Source organism: Engystomops pustulosus, chromosome 3 (assembly GCF_040894005.1).
Source record: "Engystomops pustulosus chromosome 3, aEngPut4.maternal, whole genome shotgun sequence".
Lineage (NCBI taxonomy): Eukaryota > Metazoa > Chordata > Amphibia > Anura > Leptodactylidae > Engystomops > Engystomops pustulosus.
The window spans coordinates 168,980,437-169,005,040 of record NC_092413.1 but is presented as its reverse complement, the minus strand read 5'-3'; the positions used below and the strand labels follow the sequence as shown (position 1 = coordinate 169,005,040).

General features: G+C 39.6%; 1 protein-coding gene across 2 annotated transcripts in view; it reads right to left on the bottom strand.

The window, feature by feature from the left end:
• The window catches only part of LOC140122266 (uncharacterized), a 34,487-nt gene extending 25,283 nt beyond the window's left edge, over positions 1-9,204 (bottom strand). For both annotated transcript variants that reach the window (XM_072142941.1, XM_072142940.1), the window contains exons 1-2: positions 8,860-9,204; positions 2,662-3,211 (exon numbers count right to left, since the gene is read on the bottom strand). In XM_072142941.1, coding sequence (XP_071999042.1) covers positions 2,662-3,211; positions 8,860-9,116 — 807 coding nt within the window. In that variant the 5' untranslated portion in view covers positions 9,117-9,204. The remainder of the gene's footprint in view (positions 1-2,661; positions 3,212-8,859) is intronic.
• Positions 9,205-24,604: the final 15,400 nt, after the last annotated feature.

Sequence of the window (24,604 nt, the reverse complement as noted above, 5' to 3'; positions counted from 1 at the left end):
TACAGACAGAACGGCCTACCTGAGAAATAACAGCTTCCACCCCAAACATATCAGACAATCCATCATATACAGCCAGGCCATACGCTACAACCGTATATGTTCAGACAAAAAAGATCTGGAAAAACACCTCCTGGAGCTCAGGTCTGAATTTCTCCAGTTGGGCTACAGACCAAAAGTGACTGATAACCAAATAAGGAAAGCAGCAGCCATCAACAGAGATGATTTACTCAAATATAAGGAGACCCAACAGGAGGCCAGAGTGCCCCTAGTAGTCACTTATAGCCCACAACTGGAGATCCTGCGTCACATTGCCAAGGAACTCCAACCGATTCTGCATAAAGACACAAGATTAAAAGAAATATTCCCAGTCCCTCCTCTCCTGTCCTTCCGGCAACCACCAAACCTGAAACAACTGGTTGTCCGGAGTGCCCTGAGACCCCCATCAGAAAATGGTACCTCACCCTGCCTGCAAAGCAGATGTAAAACGTGCCAGCACATCCGCACAGGTGACCAGGTACCTGTACCCCAATCACAGCAGGTACATCAGATCAAGGGGACCTTTTCCTGCAGGTCCTCTAATGTGGTCTACCTTATTATGTGTCAGCAGTGTCCAACCACAGGCCTTTATGTTGGGGAAACAGGCCAGAGACTCCATCAACGTATGAACTCACACAGAGCTGATATTAAAAATGAAAGGAAAGATCTCCCAGTGGCTACACATTTCTCCAGAGAGGACCACACTATGGAAGATTTGCAGATTACTATTTTAATGGGACATTTTAAGACACAGAGGGAAAGGAAAGAATGGGAGTATAAATTGATGAGGAGATTCAACACCTTGCAAAGTGGTCTTAACATTCATGCAGCTTCATGACCTCCTACCTCTGACCTGGAGGCCACAAGCAGATAAGAGCCAGGGCTCATGAGTCTCGCCTCATAGGTTTTTAATGTTTTTATTGACATCCTGTTGTAAATAAGATGTCCCTGTTTTTATCAATCTGTTGTTTTAGAGGTTTTTTTAATATCCTTTGATGATCACTGTTTAGTGTGTATAAAATGCTGTGAATTTTCTGTTTCATGCATAACATCATGTCTGACGAAGAGAACTAGTATTCTCGAAAGCTCACCATCAAATATACTCAGTTAGCCTCAAAAAGGTATCGCCTGATTTCTTCACTCTTCTTCTGCTCTCCATGGCTAACACGGTACAAATCTACACTACTGATAACTATTAGTGGCAGTTAATGATAAGAAATAACTTTCATGTTGGCTGATGTGACTGATCTCTGTAATAATAATAATCTTTATTTTTATAGCTCCATCATATTCTGTAGCGCTTTACAACTAATAGGGGACATATACACATATAATCCTACATTACAGAGTACAAATAGTCATATGGAACATTGGGGCTCATTTACTAAGGGTCGAGTGCACTTTAGTTTGACTGTGCACCGTTTTCGCGGATAAAACGGCTTGCAGATGTATTTAAGAAGTGTGTGCGGTTGGATTGTGGCGCACACGACCCTTTTTGTGGCGCAGGTGCGCGGGCTTCCATGTGACACAAATAAGGAGGGTGTGCCGTCAGGACTTATTCGGACTGAGAGTGGGATTTAACTTTCAAATTGTGTTGCAAGCCCGAGCACTTAGATGCACCACTAAAAAGATGGTGAACTCTGTCGGACCTGAGCGGGGAAGCGACACATGCAGGATTTCAGGCGCACAATCTTAGTGAATCGCTGCACGCTGGATTAGAGTCATCGGCCGGGTATGTAAATTCGCCCCAATATGTTCCACCGTTTTGAGCTCCCCTGGGCTAGCAATACACCTTTTGATCCTGCCCCTAAACTATGTGGCAGCCCACTTTTCATAGTCAACTTTGTTCTGTGGCTTTCTGTTAGGTCATGCCCAAATATACTGGGGCAGATTTATCAAGCAGTCTGAAAGTCAGAATATTTCCAGTTGCCCATGGCAACCAATCACAGCTCAGCTTTCATTTCACCAGTGCTCATGAATATTTTAAAGGGGAGCTGTGATTGGTTGCCATGGGCAATTGGAAATATTCTGACTTTCAGACTGCTTGATAAATCTGCCCCACTGTCTGAAAATTAGGGAGTGTCCTGGTAAATTTCAGCCAATGGGCAAGCTCATGTTGGTACTATGGTAACAAGAGGATATAAATGAATGATACTATACCACCACAACTGGTACTTAAAGGGGTTGTGCTTTCTAAGTTATTCCGTATCCACAGGATAGGGGATAACAAGGTGATTGGTCAGGGTCAGATAGTTGGCACTTCCACTGATCACAAGAAGAGTACCAAAAGAAATCCGTAGAACAGGGTTCCCACTCTCACTAACGGGTAGAGCAGCATGTCGAGGATGCGTCTTGCTGCTTCATTCAATAGTATAGGAATTGCCGAGAATTTGTAGAGCACAGTCCTCCACTATCTCCAGCACTGGCTCATTTAGATTAGATCTTATTGGGCCATGAACTAATGGACTATAAGTTTCTATTTCCAATTCACCAAACATGTCCACCAGGCAGGCCTACTACAAATCCAGGCAGGTTTATTGATGTAATCTGCTCTCTCCCGCATTTCCTCTCAAGCTTTCTAACGTTAATTGGAATTATATAATGGGGAAAAAAAAGACTTCCTACCTCATTGTAACCATTTTCAGCTGCTAAATGTAAGGCAGTAGCTTCCCTGGAGTCCTTTGCATCCACATTGACTTTTCTCCTTAATAAATAGTTGGTGACCTGTATACTTCCAGCCAGTACAGCTAAATGAAGCATTGCTATGCCAGTGTTAGTATCATTTTCCAGAGAGACTCCAAGGGACATAAAGTAATCCAGCACTTCCGTGTGGCCATTGATGGAGGACCAATGCATTGGTGTCCACTTGTTGTTGTCTCTTATGTCGGAGGAAGAATTGTATTTAACAAGTACTTTAACACATGGAAGGTGACCATTTTCTGACGCTAGATGCATTGCTGTTTCTCCAGAAGATGTCAGCACATCAGGAGACGCACCGCATTCTAGCAGATGTTCTGCCAATTCAGCATGTCCATTCCAGGCAGCGCGATGGAGGGGGGTATAATTCCATGAATCCCTGACATTAGCAGAAGCTCCTTTTTGTAAAAGGTATTTGGTTAAGGGTAGATGTCCACAACATGCAGCAATGTGCAGTGGAGACCATCCTCTGTAATCTCTGCAAAATACAAGATGAAAAATGTCAATATTGTCTTTTTACAGTATTACCTACATTTAGTTCCATATTTTAATGATGGTTGGGTAGAAGACACCTAGCAAGGTATCTTACCGGAGGTCACCTGACCTTGCAACCCTTATCTTTGGGGTGAAAGAGTACAGTTTTAAAGTACAGTAGTAAGCATTGTAATATACATAGTTTAGGAAAACAGCATCTCTGTGCCTTATCTGCTCTTGTTCCTGTGGGGAGCAGGTTACCTGTTCACTTCAGACAGATAAGAAGGCTAATGATTAACTCCTATCTCTGATGAGATAAGAATATCCAGAAATTGTCTGTAAAGCTATTAGACACAATATCAGGATTCTTTACCTCTAAGCTGTCAGTTGAATCTGATTTACACTGCTTAAATAAGGAAAAAAAGCAGAGGCAAAAGAAGGACACAGAAAAGGATTTCTTTAATAAAGTATATTACAAAATTTACTCTTATCATCTGCATTATTTATTTATATAATTTGTTGAATGTTGAGTTATTCTTCAATAAAAGATGTAACCTCAAGGTTTGGGAACAATTATGAGATATGAGAAACATACCACCACAATTGCAAGATATATACTTAAAAGACCCTGTGGATTTAATGGTTTTAATCAAGTCATACTTAGGGTTTATTCACGCGGCCTTGCCGCACACCTGAAAAAGATAGAACATGCTCTATCTATTCCCTGGTGTGCATGCTCCGCTGTTTTCTATAGAGGGAGGAGGGGCCACCTCCTCCTTCTCTCCAGCACACGGCGGGTATACTGCTTGTGAATGCACCCTTACACTCTGGCATCTACCCCCTGATACAGGATCCGTTCTTCATATAGCTGTTAATGGCTTATCTTTCCTGAAAAAGTTATTTTAAATATGCAAATGAACCTCAGGGGCTTCTGTGTACATAATCATGTAAATGTATCACATAAGCCTACTCTGGCTCTGTCGACGGCCAGTTCCTCACAGATTACTTCAGTGCTCATGGCCGTCTACACCATCCCTTCCCCTGCCAGATAGCCAGTGACAGGAAACAGTGCCAGAAAGTCCCTTTTCACCAAAAATAAGCCATTAACAGCTAAATGGAGAACGAATCTCGTTTCGAGGTGCACACTCCAGCATGTAAGTATGCTTGTGTTACAACCACTAAATCCATGTGGTTGATTTCCTTTCATTATTGCTGCCATGTAGTAAACGCAAATTCTAGCCGGAGTGATATATAATACATATATTATTAGTAATTGTAGTGTGAAACAGCCATCACTATGTAAATATGGAAACTTTGCAGCGAGGGAAGCATGGCCTTGGTTCATTAATTACTTATACCCTTTCTGCACTGACCATGGAGAATTAAGAAAAATAATAACACAAATTCAGAGTTCATCTGATTTCATTTAAAACTATCCCTAACTTTCCTGGCATGGCTTAATGGAAAGTAAAGGAGTCACAGGTCAAATGGCATGTATGACTCCCTTTACATGACTCATTGCCTTCTTATAACCTGCAATGTTTCCATAAATAATTATAGAAATACCATAATTCTGTGCTTTATTTTTTGCTTAATCATTTTAACCTTCTTTTTAATAAACTCTGGCAACAGATGTAGCAAAATAAAACTAAATACTCCTGTTGCCTAGTCAACTGTTCAGTGCCGGCTCATATGTATGTCTCTTCGGGAGATGTATATGCTTTGAATCGGATGATCTATTCAGAGTTAGCGAGAAAAAGTTGTGTGATGTTGTTTTGTTTGCGCTCTTCCTGTTCTCCTCGGAGTGATCAGATTGCACCGTGTCCTCTACAGTAATTATAGGGATGTGTCTGTTGTGTTCCCCTCAGTAATGAAAACTCTGCCTGATGGTTTGCATTTGTATTGTGCTAGGGTATATGTTGTCTGATGCTGTATAAGATTCATTCTACATACAGGAGACGGTAAGATAAGGAAACAGATCAAGGATATATGAAGAGGGTCATTTACACTCAAGTTCTAACTTGCTTATTCTGTACTAACGGCTAAGAGTAATACACAAGCTCTGTTAAATAAAAACTAGTATTGTGCTGTTGGAGCCTGTGGCTCTCTATAACATATATCTTCCCTTTAGACTTTTGACATGTTTCATAAAAAGTGATGTGGGATCAGGTGTAATGGATTCCTTCTAGCACGAAATGACAGACACTGGAAGGTAACGTAACTAGGGTTGTTTTCATACAGATGAGGAGGCACAGAGGTTTTTTCTCAAACTGGGTAGAGACTTCAAATCACCAGAGCAGGAGACCCTTTCCAGGTCCATCCTCTCCAAACAGCAGAATATTGAAGGTATTATGCCAAGGGAACAAGAAGGATGTTATGTCTTTCGGTCAACACTGACTGGCCCCGAGGCCTGAGGTCTACACTCTTCTTGTCTTTTGGCTGCCACTCAAATAATGATTGTACCTATTCTGTTGTCTAATTCTAGGTATTGGAAGTGCGGGTAGGCCTATGCACTTTCCCCTATATTTCCATTGAAAGCTAGAGTGAAGCTAGTGGCCATGACAGGGTTAGGTAGTATTTAATCATTCCTTTGTGTGTATGGTTAGTAACAGCATAACTGAAAAAAGGAATTTATATTCCAGTAGCTTCTTTAAGTGCACAGTAGATTTCCTCATAAGTCACCAAGAATTACCAACCCAAACTAAGAACTGTGTTATGTAGGGCTATACCAACACATGCCTCCTATACCTTTTTTATTGTCCTGCTGCTAAAACTTTGCTTTACAAATATGCAAATGAGGCAGGAGTCTCTGACTCCATAGCAATAACAATGCCACAGTTACAGTCACTGGCCCCAGGATGTAGCCATAGGGAGGTGAATGAGAGAAAGCGCTGGGTAGGAGAGTTGCTTTTGCTGTGGAGATAAAGCTCTGAGGGCACTTCAGCTTATTTCTAAAGTGATATTTTTGCAAGAAAGGAGCAGCTGGGAAATACAAACAAAGGTTTGCGCAGTATGTGTTGGCATAGCCTTCAGTGGTGCCCACTGGTAACAATGTTAACAGGTCAACTGCTGCAATCGGTACCAGCACTCTCCAAACGCCCTTGCCAATGACCTGTTAATTTATCTATTTGGGCTGGTTGTCAAATGTTTGGCATGGATTTTTAAGGCCACAGGCACATGACAGTGATCAGTCCATGAAGCACGGATAGTGCACTTTCTGGATTTCACAGACTGACCACTGTGCCAAGGATGCTATCCAAGCACCATAGGTTTTTATGCATCATTTTACTATGATGTAAGGAGTCCTGTCCTTAGCAATATGTTCATTTTAAAAAAATTGGGATTTATGGACTGCCACAGTTGTGTGTTTCTAGCCTGTTAGCCAATTGTACACATTTGGTATGTTCAATGTTTAGGCCTATTTTACCTTCATTCTCAGTTGAGGCTTAGGTCAAGTACATTTTGAGATAAACTGCAGAATTAGGGCTGAAAATAGATGTTGTTTTTCAACATCGTGAAGTGACCTTAAAAGATGTTTCCAGGCTATAACTGTGAATTACTAATCCATTGCTATTCCATGCAGACAGCTTTTCAATGTCTCAACTCTGTATTTGTGCAATTCTTTTAGGGAGAGTATTTCCATATCCATTCATACGATATATATTGTAGTGCTTGTACACCAGTGGGCTGCATGAACTCTGCGCACAGCAGTCTTTTTACGTGACTATAGTCACACCTGAATGTTTTAGGTTTTTAGTGGCGTTTCGCTTCAATAACCCTTCTATTGTCATTGATCTCATATTATAATTCGATCATTCATACTAGATTTCTATGCGCAATCTTAAATAAACATATATTTATTGTACTTAATAAATTCTCAATAATATAAAGGCTTTTAAAATTGTGTTTGCTCGGTAAACTTGTCGATCATGTTCCATTGTATGTGTATTTTCTATACAAAGTTACCACGTTGTAGTTTCTGTAGTAGTGGTTACATTGTATTATATTAATCCAAACAAATCTATGTTTACTAAGTTATAAGTAGGCAGGAGGTACAATCAAGTTACCATGTATTAAATAAGTTACTTTGGTGTTTGTTTACTGTGTTGAAATGACAGGTCTCTATACTCAAGGTTATATATATACCTGGAAACATTGTTTAATGCCCTATTCTCTTCTATAAATAGGCAAGTAATGGCAACACCAAAAGTACTGGCCTGTGACCGCTATTCAGCTGGGTATTTAGTAAGCTGAGCCTCATATTATGTGTATTACATAGCAATAACTTAATGGCATGTTTTAATGTCAAGATAAAGCAAATAAGCTGACATTAACAAGGCATAATTGGACAATGTCAAAACATATTTGGACTTTGTTTTCATACTGATCTATACCTGATGTGATCTTCTGGAGGGAAAAGTTAGGGTTGGGTGAAAGACAGGTTAATGGAACATTTTGACATGTACCAATCAGAATGTCTCTTAATAAGTTCAGTGCACTTCTTTGAATAGAAACACAAGTTAAATTCAACTTTTCTTTCATATAACTTAACTGTTAGACATGGCAGTGGAGCGTCTCTCAAGGTTTTGACATTGTATGTTTGGCAACAAATCAAATATCCAATGTACCTTGTATAAAATGAATTATACAAAATCATTCTTCTCCATAGGCTACACCTGGCAATGCAGTTTAGCTCCATAGTTGTGAATATGACTTAACTGCAGTACCACACTCAACCTGTTACCATTCTGGCACTGTTTTTGAAAGAAAGCAGCTATATTGTTTTACACATACCAGCCCAACAAACATTTTGCAATGTTGTTTAGATCAAATACTTACAAGTACTTTAGTTGCTTAAAAATGTGTATACTTGGCAGTATTAGTTTCTGATCATGTAGGTTGGGAATGATATATGTTGGTTATCTGACCAGTCCAAAGAGAGAAAATAATATGTTTTGTAGCACATTGACAAATATTTCTGTTGTTATATAGGGGTACATACATTGAATTGCAATTTTTCCTATTGGATATGAGTGATAACAGTAGCTTTACTGCTGAAAGAGTAACTAAAACTTTGAAGAAAATGTGTTTTTTTAAATGAATAGAACAAGTAATAATAGTAAACTTTGTATTATACTTCATTTAGTACAACAGCTTGTCATGAGTTTTTTTCTGCTCTTTCTCCTGTAGTGAGCAGTGTATCTGGAAGCCTTCTGAAGTCTACCTCAGACAGATAAGGACAGGATCTTAAACTCTTCTTATAACTAGAGAATATTTTCCTTCATGATCCAGCTCTGTAAGAATATGAGACTATCCATCGACTGTTTGTAAATTGTTAAAGGGGGATTCCTGTTATAATTTTTCATCATACAAGCAATAACATTTATTTGCTGATGTGGACACCTGTAAGTCATTAGAAACATTATCAAGTTCCTTTATCTGGAATACAGGACAGAAAACTGATTCATACAAAATGTATTACAAAGATTACTATCATCATCTGCACTATTGATTTATAATATTTAGTTGGAAGTTTAGTTGCACTTTAAGGAAAAAAACTGTACACAAGGCTGGAATTGCAGCTAAATATTTCAATTAAAGTATTGCATGTATCTTCACCTTATTATTCTATAAATATTTTAATGAACTTACTGGCAATTTACAGATATCCCAAAATTAAGCAAGGTGTTCACTTGATCTGCATCCCCTTTCCAGACAGCCTGGTACAGTAGAGTCTTTTTGTTTTCCAGAGAGTGAGTCACAGATGAGCTTAAATGTGGACATCTCTCCAGCTGCCACTGCCTCAGCCCCCCTGTTCTTCTGACTTGTCTCTCTGATTTGGAAAGTGAGATGGAGTCATGAAGATCAAGCAGCTTCCATGCAATTTCCATTTGTTCAGACATTGCCATAATTGCTCTGCAAGAGCAGCTCAAAGGAAACTAGGTACAGTCTCAGCATTCAGTACTCTTACCTTCCCACATTCCAAAGCTGTCAGATTAAGGGTGAGCCTATGGCTGTTTTGCTGTTGTCACGGGCAGCACAATTTGACATTCAATGTGTAAGCCTTTTCTCAAGGTCAGTAGACTTCATTTCTGTGTTCTAACATTCCTTCCTTTGTTACATGATGGATTGAAACGTTACAGAAATAAAACAATAAGTTATCTTTAACGTACAAGTTAGACAAAAATCTATGTTTGCTACAATTCTAACTCATTTTTTGTAATGTGTGGGGGGCAGGATATTAGGTAATTTACCAATATACATCTATTAAAAGTTCTGCACTGCCTATATGTAAAGAGATATGTAAAGTGAAGCCTCCAGTCTTATACCTCATCATCCAGACATTCCTGACCAGAAAACGGTTGTGGATGGAGAGTCTATGTGTCCATGAGCAAACACCCTGCCAGGACCTTGATCTTACATTCATGAATACTATCATAAGGTCCTGGCAGGGATGATTTTTACCCATTTTGATTTTCAAAAATTACAGGACCATATGTCAATGAATATGACCCGAATTGTAGATTGAACCAACATAATTTCTCCTATGGATACTGAATCTGCAATAAAAATGGGTGTTCCAATTTAAGATTTTAAAGTTTCCCCCTGAGGCTGAGTTTGATATAATTGGAGAGGTACTATACTGTATATTTTTAGTTTCTTGACCCCATGGGGCTCATTTACTAAGGGTCCACAGAACGCACTACCATCTGAATATCCGACGATTTCCAATGTGCTTCGCATTTAAAAGGGGTTTTTGATGCAGGTAATCGTATTTTGGTGCATCGGTGACGGTTTTCAAGCGTCACAAATCCGGGGGGGGGGGGGGGGTCGGATGATCCAACGGACTCGGATTATGCGCGGGATTTAACAATTCAAATTGTGTCTCTAGACATGCACTCACATACACTGGGAAGAAGAAGGTTGAACTCCGGAGGACCTGTATGGACCTATATGTATGATATTCAAAGAACTGGGATGGGATGCTCATGGAAAGTAGTCAAATATTTTTTTAGGGTTGTTTTTTATTTTTTAAAAGGTCGCAGAAGAATTGAAGACTTCTTTAGATGCTGGTTATCTACACATTTCTTTTCTTTTGGCTGCACTGTATAATTTATTCATATATGTATAATAAATACTAACAATGAAGTAAGTTTGATACACAATCACCAGGTTTCATTTTGCCTCCAGTATAACACAGTAGTTTCCATTGACATTGACAGTCTACAGAGTTCTTCTGCTTTTCTAATTAAGGTATTAGGAGTATTTTGCCTTCAAAGTCTGAACTATAAAAGTTCAGACTATGTGTGGTACTAATCCTTAAATAGGTTGGATAATGGATGTTAAGTAGTAGGATTTATATAATAGATGTTGGCTGTGATGACTCCATTGAAGTCATCTGTTCTGTCAATCTCTTCCTTAGGTGTTATTTCCAATGTAATTAGTGAACAAGATTATTCTTTTTACAAATACTATAGCTGCAGTGTGGTAAGAAAACCTGTTATATGGTATTACTGATCATCCAAATTTTGAAGAGAACCTTGTATTTGGGACATTAAAACAACTACAGGTCCTTGTGGACCTTTGGTTTCGTGTCCCAAATCACACTGTAAAAATTCTGTCTGTGGCTGCTATAACTACTCTGACCTAGAGATGCGACATGCTGCACAATAGATTTGGAAGCTCAAATAACAGATTTTGAGGAGTTATGTTGATGTTTGCTGAGGTCTATTAGATATATATCTGGATCCTAGTATCCTATAGCCAAAATAATTGTTGCTTAATGGGGTATTGTCAACAGTACAAGAAACTGTAATGAATAGCAAAAAACGTAATAGTTAACTGAGTTATAATGTACTTGATTCAGGAGACCTTTGCCACACTAATGTGTTACAAGATTCTCCTTTTCTATGTGTTGTCTAAACTCCTAGCAACAACTTCTGAATGTGAACTCACATGAATTAGATACTGTTACCCGTAGAATTCAATTGTTTCCTTTAATTATGGGTTGCGAGAAAGTCAATGAGCAATCACAAACTATAATTTAAATAGCGTGCCCTGTGAATATATTGGCTTTCTGCCATTAAACTATTACCTGGCCAGAAGAAACCCTTCCATTGTTTGTAACATCTGCACCATCACACCGGGCATATTAAACTCAAACCAAATTTTACCCCATTAAAGGGGTTGTCCAATAGTTTTTAAAATTGTGGAGGCTGATTGGGGAGGGATTTTTGACAACCCTTTTAAACCAGAACAACCCCTTTAAACTAGCAGCGCTTTCAGGTAGGGTCTTCAATGTCCTTTCCAGGGAATTCTAGAGGGAATTCATACCCTACCTTATTTAGTAGGGTAAATTCTGATGACAGTGTCCCTTTAACCCCTTAACGCTCTGCGCCGTAGCTCTACGGCACAGAGGTATAAGGGATGTATGAAGAGGGCTCACGGGCTGAGTCCTCTTCATACAAAGGTGGGGGGTTTTGCATTTTGCAGAAAACCCCCACCGCTAATAACCCATGTGATAGCCGCCGGCAAAGTCGCCGACGGCGTTTAAAAAACGGCGGCGCTCGGGCGCCGCCATCTTTAATGCGATCGCCGCGCCCCCGAACGTCATCGTTGCCATGGTAGCCTCGGGTCTTCTTTTGACATGAGGCTATATGGCTTCTGGAGATTCGTTACAATGAGCCAGTGGCTCATTGTAATGAATGACCTGCAAAAATGCCATATATTGCAATACAGTTGTATTGCAGTATATGGTAGGAGCGATCTGACCATCTAGGCTTAATGTACCCTAGATGGTCTAAAAAATAGTGAAAAAAAAAATAAAAAAAAAGTTTAAAAAAAAAAAAATAAAATAAAATATTAAAAATTCAAATCACCCCCCTTTCCCTAGAAAGGATATAAAACATAATAAACAGTAAAAATCACAAACATATTAGCCATCGCCGCGTCCCAAAACGCCCGATCTATCAAAATATAAAAACGGTTACGGGCGACGGTGACCTCCGAGGCGGGAAATGGTGCCCAAATGTCCGAAATGCGACTTTTACACCTTTTTACATAACATAAAAAATGAAATAAAAATTGATCAAAATGTCGCACAGACCTCAAAATGGCAGTAATGAAAATGTCACCTAATTTCACAAAAAATGACACCTCACACATCTCTGTGCGCCAAAGTATGAAAAAGTTATTAGCGTCAGAAGATGGCAAAACATTTTTTTTTTTTTTGGACACATTCGTTTAATTTTTGAAAATGTATTAAAACACAATTAAACCTATAAAAATTTGGTATCACCGCGATCGCACCGAACCAAGGAATAAAGTAGGCATGTTATTTGGAGCGAAGAGTGAAAGTCGTAAAAACTGAGCCCACAAGAACGTGACGCACGTGCGTTTTTTTTTCAATTTTTCCACATTTGGAATTTTTTTTCAGCTTCGCAGTACACGGCATGTTAAAATAAATAAAATTACGGGAAAGTAAAATTTGTTACGCACAAAATAAGCCCTCACACAGGTCTGTACACGTAAAAATGAAAAAGTTATGGATTATTGAAGTTGGAGAGCGAGAAATGAGCCGAAAAACCCTGCGTCCTTAAGGGGTTAAGCCAATCATGAACAAAAAATGGGGTCAAACATAAATTAGCACATCTGAAAAACAAGCATATAAACCCAGAAAAGGAGGAAAGCAGATGTGATGCAAAAATTGTCAATCTTTATTGAATACACAAATACATGATAAAACCAATTAAAAGTTCCAAGTAGGGAAAGAGAAAAACAAAAGATCCCCCGAGACCCAGTTATTCTAATGAAAATGGATGATCCTGATGTAGGATGTAGCGAAAATAGGTGTAACTCGACTCTGGGAATCTGTGATCTCCCGTCCTCCCAGGTCTGACTCCTATTGGTAATCTAGGTAATCTATTTTTTCACACTATTGCTCTCTCAGATTGTGGGAACTTACAGCTTACAGCATTATATCTTGTACCTTAACATTACTTGAGTCGAGTTACACCTATTTTCGCTACATAGCACCCAAATAAATTCATAACTTACATTTCCCAAATGTCTGCTTTATGTTGGATGGTTTTTTAAGATTCCACATATTTTACTAGAATGTTATGAGGCTCAGAATTTAGGTATCATTTTTCAAATTTTTTGTAAAATCACCAAAACCCGCATTTAGATGGACCTGCTCAACTTCTAATTGACACTGAGAGGCATAAATAATAGCAAGACTCATAAATTACCCCATTGTGGAAACTACACACCTCAACGTATGAAAAACCACTTTTAAGAAGTTTGTTAACCCTTTAGGTGTTTTATAGGGGTTAAAACAAAATGGTGCAGTCTGCAAATTGTAATATTTTTTCACAATACACCCATTTTGGTTGGAAAATTAAACATTTACAATGGATTAAATGAAAAAAGGCTCCACAAAGTTTGTTACCCAATTCCTCCCGAGTACACGGATACCCCGTATGTGGTAGTAACCTGCTGTATGGGCGCACGGCCGGGCATAGAAGGGAAGGAGGCGCCATCCAAATCAGATTTGCTATGTCACATTGTACAGGCTATAATTTTTTTTCTTTTTTTAATGTGGACCTATAGGGGCTTATTTCTTTTGCCACACGAGATGCACTTTTCTGGTAGGTAATTTTGGGGCATCTATAGCTAATTGACGAAAAAAAGATAAGTCAGCTCATCTGGATGAATGAAAACATGTGCAGACGTAGCGTCCCGTACGTACTCAACAAACAAACAAAATACGCAATTTCATCAATTGCAATACAACATATGTCATATATTTGATCACATGCACCAGATGTAACGTACAATATGTGGGCTGCACCACTTGCTCTCTAAAGACCAGAATCCGTCGTCACGATAAATGCCTCTATGGTTTCAAAACATTTCCAAAATGTCCATCAAGGAGATTGTACAGGACTCTCAGTTATAGCAATCGAAAAAGTTAAGCGCCCCTCCAGGGGGGGGGGATCACAGAAGGAAACTTCTCAATAGAGAAACCTTCTGGATTTTCTCGCTACAAACCCGTGTTCCGGAGGGTCTTAACAAAAAACTAAATATAATCTATCAGTATTAATATCTTTCCTTTGCTATGCTCCTGGCTAACATGTTTCTCCTATCGCTTTCATACTTTCTTTCTTTTATTTCATACATTACAGTATTTTTAATGTGTTTACATACACCTGTGTTAAAGAATCAGCCTGTCAATCTTACCGGAGGACTTCACGTGACCTATGACATCACCCATTCATGTATCATGTGATATTGGGCTTTACCCTTATAAGTTCCCGGTCAGTGTAGACAAGTTAGCCATGATTAAGGAGATGTTTCTCTGATACGCGTAGTCTCCTCACTACCTTGTAGAGTTTTTTGTCATGTAAATAGGCTGTTTGCCTTCACTATATTCCTGTTTTTAATACTTTTTGAATAAAGGAAACAGTTTTTTATCCGCACGTGGACATCGTTTGCAGCTGGATTTTGTTCACCATTATCTATAGCTAATTGATGAGATTTTATTAACTCTTTGTTGGTGGAGGAAATGAAAATCATCAATTTTTTTTGGTCGTTAACCACACCATAAAAATAGTATATTATTTTTATTCTATGGGTCGCCACGATTACGAAAAGACCTCATTTATATATATTTTTTTATTTTTTCCCATTTTTACTGAATAAAAAGTAATTTGGCAAAAATGTTGTTAATTTTAGCATCACCGTCTTTCATATGCATAACTTTTTTATTTTTCGCCTCACAAATCTGTTTAAGGGCTTATTTTTTGCGAGAAGGATTTTTATTTTTAGTGGTCTTATTTTAGAGTGCATAACATTTTTTAAATCACTTTTTAGAGCATTTTTTATAGGGTATTAATTGAAAATTATCTTTTTGTTGGAGCTTTTTGGGGTTTTTATTTTTTACGGGTTTCACTTTGCGGTTCTAATAATGATTCTGTTTTATTATGCAGATTGTTATGGACGCAGCGATACCAAATATGTGGGGGTTTGTGTATTTTATTCAATTGTACTGAATAAAAACTAATTTGAAGAAAATCTTGTTCATTTTTGCATCACCATCTTTTCATATGCATAAATTTTTTATTTTTCGGTTGACAAATCTGGTTAAGGGCCTATTTTTTGCGAGAAGAGTTGCTCTTTTGAGTGGGCTTATTTTAGAGTGCATAACTTTTTAAATCACTTTTGAGAGCATTTTTTATAGGGTATTAATTAAAAATGATCTTTTTTCGGAATGTTTTTGCGGGGTTTTTTTTCGGCGTTTACCGTGCGGGTCCAGTAATGATTCTGTTTTATTATACAGATTATTACGGACGCGGCAAAACCAAATATGCAGGTTTTTTTTGTGTTTTTGTGTTTTTTATACTTTATTAAGTGTTTTTATGGGAAAGTGACATTTTAGGGGCTTATATTTAAATGTATTTATTTTTCATTTATTATAATGTGTAGTGTTCAGTGTTTTTCACTTTTTTTTACTTATACATACTTGAACTTGAACCAGTGATGCTCTGATCGCTGGTTCAAATTCAATACACTGCTCTACAATACTATTTTATTGTAGAGCAGTGTAAACTGTCTGGCATGCTCGCGCATGCTCAGACAGATTACAGTCAGACCCGGAAGGGGTCTGACTGCCATGGAGACCGGGCAGCTCCGGGGCACATGCCAGTCCTCGGAGCTGCCCAGAAGTGGATCGGATCCCCCGGTAAGCGGCGCAGGGGATCCGATCCATAGCGCAAACACCCTTACACGCCGGGAGTCGGCGCCGATCGTCATAGACAGCTGACAGCCGCTGCTTCTGGTGCCGGCTCCTTTCATGAGCCGGTACCAGAAGCAGGACGTTATAGCATGTCCCCGTTCGCTAAGCATGTAGCGCCGGGGACGTACTATAACGTCCTGGTGCGCCTAGGGGTTAAGGGATCCTATACTGGAATGTTTATATTGTTAGATTATGGGTGGCTGATCATTATTATCATTATTATTTAGTGTCAGGGAAATACTGTGAATATCCACAAGCTGGCTACATCCTTTATATTATATGTACACCTAAGCTTGTGATATTGCTGTGACATAACCACTTCATGGCTTTTATATAACATCTGGTATTTATTGAGTCGTGCGTTGGTCTTATAGATGTTCTTCCTCCTTATACTAGCACCACATGTAACATAAGGATGTGGTATGGCTAAAACTTCCTTTTCTTTATGTGACTATCCATACAATTCCTTTCTAAACTATTTGATTGATTAATAGATCCATGTGGAGTGCTCTTTGTGTAATCTAATAAAACTTTATTGTTTGAGCATTTACTGAAGAGTGCTGTGGTTTCAATTTTGTACAGATCACATGTGGGTACATACCTATGCACCTCCACTTGAAACATATTAATGTCTGATTTAGATGGTGTGGCAGCCTTATGTGATATGCAGTGATGTCATGTAAATATATACATATACTGATATAAGTATTACTTTAAAAGGGAAGCATAGCTTTGGGTTCGGCATTTGGGCGTGTTCCGCCCAACCCGGGAATATTGCTGGTTTGGCTGCTGAGCTATGACTATGGTTGGTCGGGATTAACACGCCTGAACCAAATCAACCTTATAGGCATAGACTGGGACAATGTTCTCAAAGACAAAAGCCCCCCCCCCCCAAAAAAAATGAGAGTTTTTCTCATATATTCTAAAAAAGTCCTGTGAAAAACACATACCATATGGGAAAAAGCATAAGGGGTACAAGAAAAAGCCAATGTGGCTAACTAGTCTTGTAAGGAAAGCAATAATAGAGACTGAGAGAAATATTACCAGGGAGAGCAAAAATAATCCCAAATTATTTTTCAAGTATGTAAATGATAGGAAACTGAGAGTATGGGCCCTCTTAGGAATAACATGGGGATCATGGTGGAAGGTGATGTTGAAAGGGCCAATCTACTGAATGTCGCCTTCTCGACTGTCTTTACCCAGGAAAATCCCCTGGTGGAAGACACAATGAGGAATAATGTAAATTCTATTTGGAATGTCAACAGTTTAACCCAGGAAGAGGTACGGCGCCGCCTCCCAACCACTAAGATAGATAAATCACCGGGACCAGATGGCATACACCCCCGGGTTCTGCATGAACTGTGTACCGTGATAGACAGACTGTTATTTTTAATATTTGAAGATTCCCTGAAGACTGGTTATGTTCCACAGGACTGGCGCATAGCAAATGTGGTACCAGTATACAAAAAAGGATCAAAAAGTGATCCTGGAAACTACAGACCTGTGAGTCTAACTTCTGTGGTGGGAAAATATTGGAGGGGTTTGTTAGAGATTCTATCCTGGAGTATCTCACTGTACATAACCTTATAACCCAGCATCAGCATGGGTTTATGAGGGATCGGTCCTGTCAGACTGATCTGATTGGTTTCTACGCGAAAGTATGTGCCAGACTGGATCTGGGGGACGCTGTGGATGTTGTATACCTGGACTTTACAAAGGAATTTGACACCATGCCGCATAAAAGGTTGGTATATAAAATGAGACTGCTGGGACTAGGGGAAAATCTGTGTATTTGGGTAAGTAATTGGCTTAGTGATAGAAAACAGAGGGTCGTGCCACAGGGGTCAGTATTGGGGCAACTTCTTTTTAATATTTTTATTAATGACCTTGTAGTAGGTTTACATAGTCAAGTTTCAATATTTGCAGATGATACTAAGCTGTGTAAAGTAATAAATACTGAGGTCGATAGTTTAGCATTACAGAGGGATTTGTGGAAGCTTGAGGAGTGGGACGAAAATTGGTTTGGTTATGCACTTGGGCCATGGAAACAAAAAGTATAATTGTGTTCTGTGGGAGATTTGGCCAGTAGAGACCGTGGTAGCGGGGTGCTGTGATGCAGTTCAAGACAGTGACACCAAAGTACAGTCCAAAACAGGTCTCGCCTGCGTTTATTGTAGCATCAAAATAAAACAGCCTTTACATTCAGGCATTAAATAAACAAAAAATCCTACCCGTCAGGGTGCTAACTATACAAGTATTCCACTAACTCACCACTATACAAAATCACTTGGCTGCTTCAGGCACAGAGGTCAGGGCTGTGTGCTCTCCAGCCTCCTTCCAGAGAGAGACAACACTTCCAGCTCTGCTCAGCGGTTTAAAAAAAAGACTGATTGGGCTGCTCCCATCACCTGTGTCCAAGGTGCTGGACACCCAACCTCAGCACTAAGGCCTTGCATAATAGCAAAACCTAGGGGAAACATACCGCCCATCCACAGTTAACCCCTTCAGTGTCTCACAGTTCTAAACACTCAATTACTTGGTAAAACTGGAGCTAAAATGGGCTTGCATGTGCAGCCACTGTCCATTAGGCCCAGGAAGATATTGGTGGATGGTAAACTTAATTTTAGTGAAAAGAGCCAGGCGGCTGCTAAAGTAAGTAATATTATGGGAGACCTCATTACAATGTACAAATGCATGAACGGACAGTACAAGGATCTCTCCAAAGATCTTTTTAAACCTAGGCCTGTGACGAGGACAAGGGGCCTCCTGTACGCCTAGGGGAGAGGCGATTTTACCATCAACATAGACAAAGGTTCTTTACTGTAAGAGCAGTGAGATTGTGGAACTCCCTGCTGCAGGAGGTTGTTATGGCGCACTCTATGTACATGTTCAAGAGAGGCCTGGATGCCTTTGTGGAGAGAAAAAATATCACGGGTTATGGGGATAAAACATTTGTTTAATTCTTAAAAGTTGGACTTGATGGACTTGCGTCTTTTTCCAGCCTTATATACTTTGATACACTATGGGTGCTCTCCTCTCTATTTTTGACACATCCACACCACCCCTATCTTGAAAATGAGGGTTTACAGATCCCCTTCCTGGGCCTAATGGACAGTGGCTGCACATGCAAGCCCATTATCTATTCAGTACTATGGGAGCACTGAAAATAGCTGAGCAACTAAGCCCTCACACATGTAGATTTTCGCATATCGTTTTTTTTCTCCTCAGTAAACTAGGGCCATTGAGAACCTATGGGCGACATTTATCAGTAAGCAGACATCCTGCAACAGTTGCAACTAAAAATGTTCCCCTTCTTGATGTATAAACTAGCTGTAAATCCCAGTATTGCCCGGGATAGTAAATAACTGCTCTTAGCTATAACAAAATAGAATGGCTTAACAAAAAATATTTTACATATATCTATAGACTGTGTCAGACTGTCTCTGACTGTCTCTGTCTCGGGCAGTCTCTTTCAGTGACTGTCTGTCTTTGGCAGTCGCTTTCAGTGACTCTCTGTCTCGGGCAGTCTCTTTCAGTGACGGTCTCTGGCAGCCTCATTTAGTGACTGACTGTCTCTGACACTCTCATTCAAGTGACTCTGACATTCTTATTCAAGTGACCTTCTCTGACATTCTCATTCAAGTGACTGTCTCTGACACTCATGCTAATGTCTCTGACACTCTCATTCCAGTGACTGTCTTTGTCTCCAACTGTCACTTTCTCTATGGGGAGATTTATCAGAAGTGTCTGAGAGCAGAACTGTTCTAGTTGCCCATGGCAACGAATCAAAGCTCAAGTTTTAATTTCCCACAGCTGTTTATAAATTTACAGCTGGTCTCTGATTGGTCTCCATGGGCAACTGGAACAGTTTTACCTAATTTCTGGTAAATCTCCCCCTATTTCTGTATCCCTATCCATCTTACCTCACACATAAGCGTGTTATACTCATTGCCTATAGTAACCAATCACAGCTCAGAGCTCATATTAATCAGCTGTGGCAGAATAGCAACCAATCACGGCTCAGCTTTCAACTGCCACAGCAGCAGCAGACAACAGCTTCTACATATAGTAGTTAATAAGTGGATTTTGGAAAGCGTGATTGTAAACGCGATGGTCCTTTAGCAGACATACATACATACATACATACACACACACACATACATCCAGCTTTATATATTAGATGTGAGATAAGCTTATGCTGAATAGTTGATTTTGAAGGAAGGAACTGAAGCACAGGCCCATGTTTTCGATTCATTTGCTCCTTTGTGTATCAAGTCCTTGAGTGCTGCCTTCCTTAAAGCGTACCTGTCATTTGCAATAATTTTTAATATTGTGTGGGGGGAGTGCAGTCAAAGTTTTTCTAGTATACTTTATTAAGAAATTCTGTTTAGTTTGTAAAGAAATAGGCTGCAATGCTCCCTCTTTTAAATATCTATATTCCAGCCTATAGTGTTGGTGTATGAAGGCTGAATATGAGCTTACATTCAATCTCCCTGTGTTTATTTACAAAGTCCTGGGTAGCGAGGTTTAACCCCTTCACTTTCAGCTTGATGTTTAAAAATAATGCTCTTGGCATACTACAGGGTGGGAGAGAACAGAAAGCGTTAACACTCATTACTCAGGAGTTACAGAGGTACGATGGAGAGAGAGTCCTGTTGTCAGCAGAGAAGTAACACTGTTACTAAGGGGCATTTTGTAGCCTCTTTCGAAGCAGAATTTCTTAAAGAAGTATATTCTAAAAATTTTCACAATACTCCCCCCCCCCCCTTGAAAATCATCTCAGATGATAGTTACTGTCCCCGCACCTGCGCACTCGCTGATGTCGGCGACCTTTAAGTTGCCGGCTGCACTTATTTCTACACCAAACCCTGCCTGGTGTAGAATAAACCCTGATACATCAAGAGGCTTCCGCCAAATATGCAGCGGCGGGGCTATCATACACTGGTGCACAAGCGCTAGTGTATGATAAATGTCCCCCTCTGTATCAATTCCTCACAGTTTTCTAGATTTCTGCTTGCTGCCACTATAGAAAGCTTTTGTGTTTACTACTGCTAGATAGAAATCTGTCCATGGTCACATGGTCATGTGATGTCACACAGGTGCACGGGTGCACACAGAGAGCAATCAGAGCATGATAGCGAGTGTGATATAAAGAACCATACATCTGTATGACCATGGACAGATTTCTATCCACTAGTAGTCAACATAGAAGCTTTCTATAGCAGGACAGCAAGCAGAGATCTAGAAAACAGTGAGAAATTGATATAGAAAGTATACAAGTATAAACAGGGTCGGCTCCAGGTTTAAGTAGGCCCAAGGGCAACAGAGACTCAGTGGGCCCTTTGGAATGAACTCATGTGGCAGCATTCAAAATTCATGAAAGTAAAACAGTCTCCTGTCCTACAATATTCCCTAGTTTATCATACCATACTGGATCAATTAGATACAGCCCCCTCTCCCCATGAATTCCTTATTTACAGCCTTATGTGGGCCGCCCTAGAAGCTCTGGGCCCCCGGCATTTGCCCAGGTTTGCCCAATGCTGGTGCCGGCCCTGAGTATAAGTTTGTATATATAGCACAGCACAAAAACACTGAAACCTCCCTTGCACTAACAGTATATGGCGTTGTTTCAAGAATCAATATAAAAATCCATATTTATTAAAAAAAACTTTCTTGCAGTTGCTCGAAGCTCTTCAGTAGATAATTAAATCCCCAAAGTAATTCTACTGGAGATGCTCCCATAAAAATGGATGATGTCATATGGGGGTAACATTGAAAATCCTGTTATCCCGAACCTTACACCTCACTGGACCATGTGCAAAAAAAATAGCAATTTATTTGACATAAATTAACTGCATAGTATTTAAAGAAAAAGTATCTCCTTTCAGGTTCTATGAACCAACTGAGAATACTTTCTTTAGGTTATGGATAGAGGAAGGAGGGAAGGCCATGTACCACCAGCCATGGAGGTTTTCCAAAAAATAGAGTGTGCAAAATGTTTTATGAAGTTCATCAAAAATGACTAATTCTTACCTATCATTTTACCCTGCCTGAACTTTCAATACCACATGTAATTGAAATCTCTGTTTGTATAATGCAAGAATGACCCAGATGCATATAACGGATGAATGTGATAACCTGACGTTACGGTATGTAGGGAACATAAAAATGCTGGCTAAGCAGAATTCATTGGATGCAATCTGCATATACATGGTAGCGTGTTGGTCTGCCCAGTCACTCAGCAGTCACTTCTGATGATCTAACTGAGCATTCTGCGTACAAAGATAAGGAACTCACATATCGCCATATCAGACTGCAACACTTAGCCACTAATACTTCCCATATGTTGTGGCATTACTACACTGTTGTACAAAGTAGAGATTTATTACTTTCATTTTGATGAATCATAAATAAATCCACACAAAATTATATGCAGATGTTTAATAGACGAATGTTTAGATATTTTGACCTTGTCTGTGACCTCCAAATCAGCAATATGTATCTCAAGAGGTGACATAAGATACCAGAGGCAGAACATATGCATTTATTGTTATCATGTTTATGTTATCCCTAAAGGTCATATCTGTTGTCCGAATTTAGAAAAATAACATTTGATTTAATAACAAAAAATAATTCATTTTTGGAAAATAAACAGATTGTTATTAAGGGTTTGTGATTGGTGGCTTTGGAGTTGAATTGTGGTGTGCGGGATCATTGCAGAGGACTGTTACTGGCTGCAATGGTGATATACCCCATATGGAGCATCACTGCATTGCACCTTTTATCTTTAGAATTTAGTACACATAGTTATGGGCAATTGAAGGGAACTGGAACATAAAACTATTAGACTTTTAATATCATTCTGACTGGAGCCTTCAGTAACTGAACTGTGTCAGAACTCATAGTTTATAGTTTATACGGTTGAAAAAAGACACTTGTCCATCAAGTTCAACCAAGGAAGGGTAGGGATTGGATGAGGAAGGGATTTAGGGGAAACAATCCTATATAACATAACCATCAATGTTATTTAGGTTTAAAAAGGCATCTAGACCCTTCTTGAAGCTCTCTACTGTCCCTGCTGTGACCAGGCTATTCCACAGATTGACCGTTCTCATAGTAAAAAAGCCCTGTCGTCCCCGGTGATTAAACCTTGATTTCTCCAAACGGAGACAGTGCCCCCTCGTCTTTTGATTTGATCTAATCTGAAACAACTTACCACCATATTTTTTGTATGGACCATTCATATATTTAAATAAATTACTCATGTCCCCTCGTAGCCGTCTCTTTTCCAGACTAAATAAATCTAGTTGTTTTAATCTTTCCTCATAACTAAGACCCTCCATACCCCTTATCATTTTTGTGGCTCTACGTTGAACCCTCTCCTGCTCCAGGGCATCCTTTTTATGGACCGGTGCCCAGAACTGGACAGCATATTCCAGGTGAGGCCGAACCAATACCTTGTATAGTGGAAATATTACATCCCTATCACGAGAGTCCATACCACTTTTGATACATGACAAGATCCTACTAGCTTTAGAGGCAGCTGCTTGACATTGCATGCTGTTACTCAATTTATGATCTACTAGTACCACCAGGTCCTTCTCAACAAGGGACTCTCCCAGATTTACTCCCCCAAGTACATATTTTGCCTTTGGATTATTGGCCCCCAGGTGCATAACCTTACATTTATCCACATTAAACCTCATTTGCCAAGTGGATGACCAAACATTCAGTTTGTCCAAGTCACCCTGCAGCCTATGAACATCCTCCATAGACTGTATTACGCTACACAGTTAGGTGTCATCTGCAAAAATAGACACAGTGCTATTAATTCCTACCTCTATATCATTAATAAATATATTAAATAGTAGTGGGCCAAGCACAGAACCCTGAGGTACACCACTCATTACTGGTGACCATTCCGAGTAGGAATCATTGACCACAACTCTCTGGATACGATCCTTCAGCCAGTTTTCAATCCAATTGCAAATGATTTCTGCCAAACCAATAGCCCTAATTTTACCCATCAGGCGTCTATGAGGGACAGTGTCAAATGCCTTTGCAAAGTTCAAGAACACAATATCCACATCTGCTCCTCCATTCAGGCACCTGCTCACCTCTTCATAGAAGCAGATAAGGTTAGTTTGACAACTTCTATTCTTAGTAAACCCATGCTGGCTGTCACTTATTCGCTATTTTGTTCTGAATGGGATCAGGTTCAGGTTTCTGTGTTTGTAAACAATGCCCAGAGTTGTCTGTGATTGAAAGCTCCCTCTCTGATCTTTCCTTGGGAAAGCTGGGTGCATGTTTGAACTCGTTTTGTCTGCAGCTGTGCTGTGAGTGATGGACGGCTGAACCAGTCAGTACTGGAGGTCCCAGTCCTTTCAGAGGGTGCTAGTTATTCAATGTTATCTTGTTATCTAGTGCTATTGTCTTGTTTGTTATTCTGCGTGTTTGACTTCTGCTTCGCTTACCGACCATTCTAATTACTATCCGATTTTTTACCTTTGCCTTTATCTTAGATTTGCCCTAATTCTGTCCGACTTTGCTTGTCCATCTTTGTTTCTCCCAGTGTGACCTCGCTTTCCCTGTCTCAGAAAT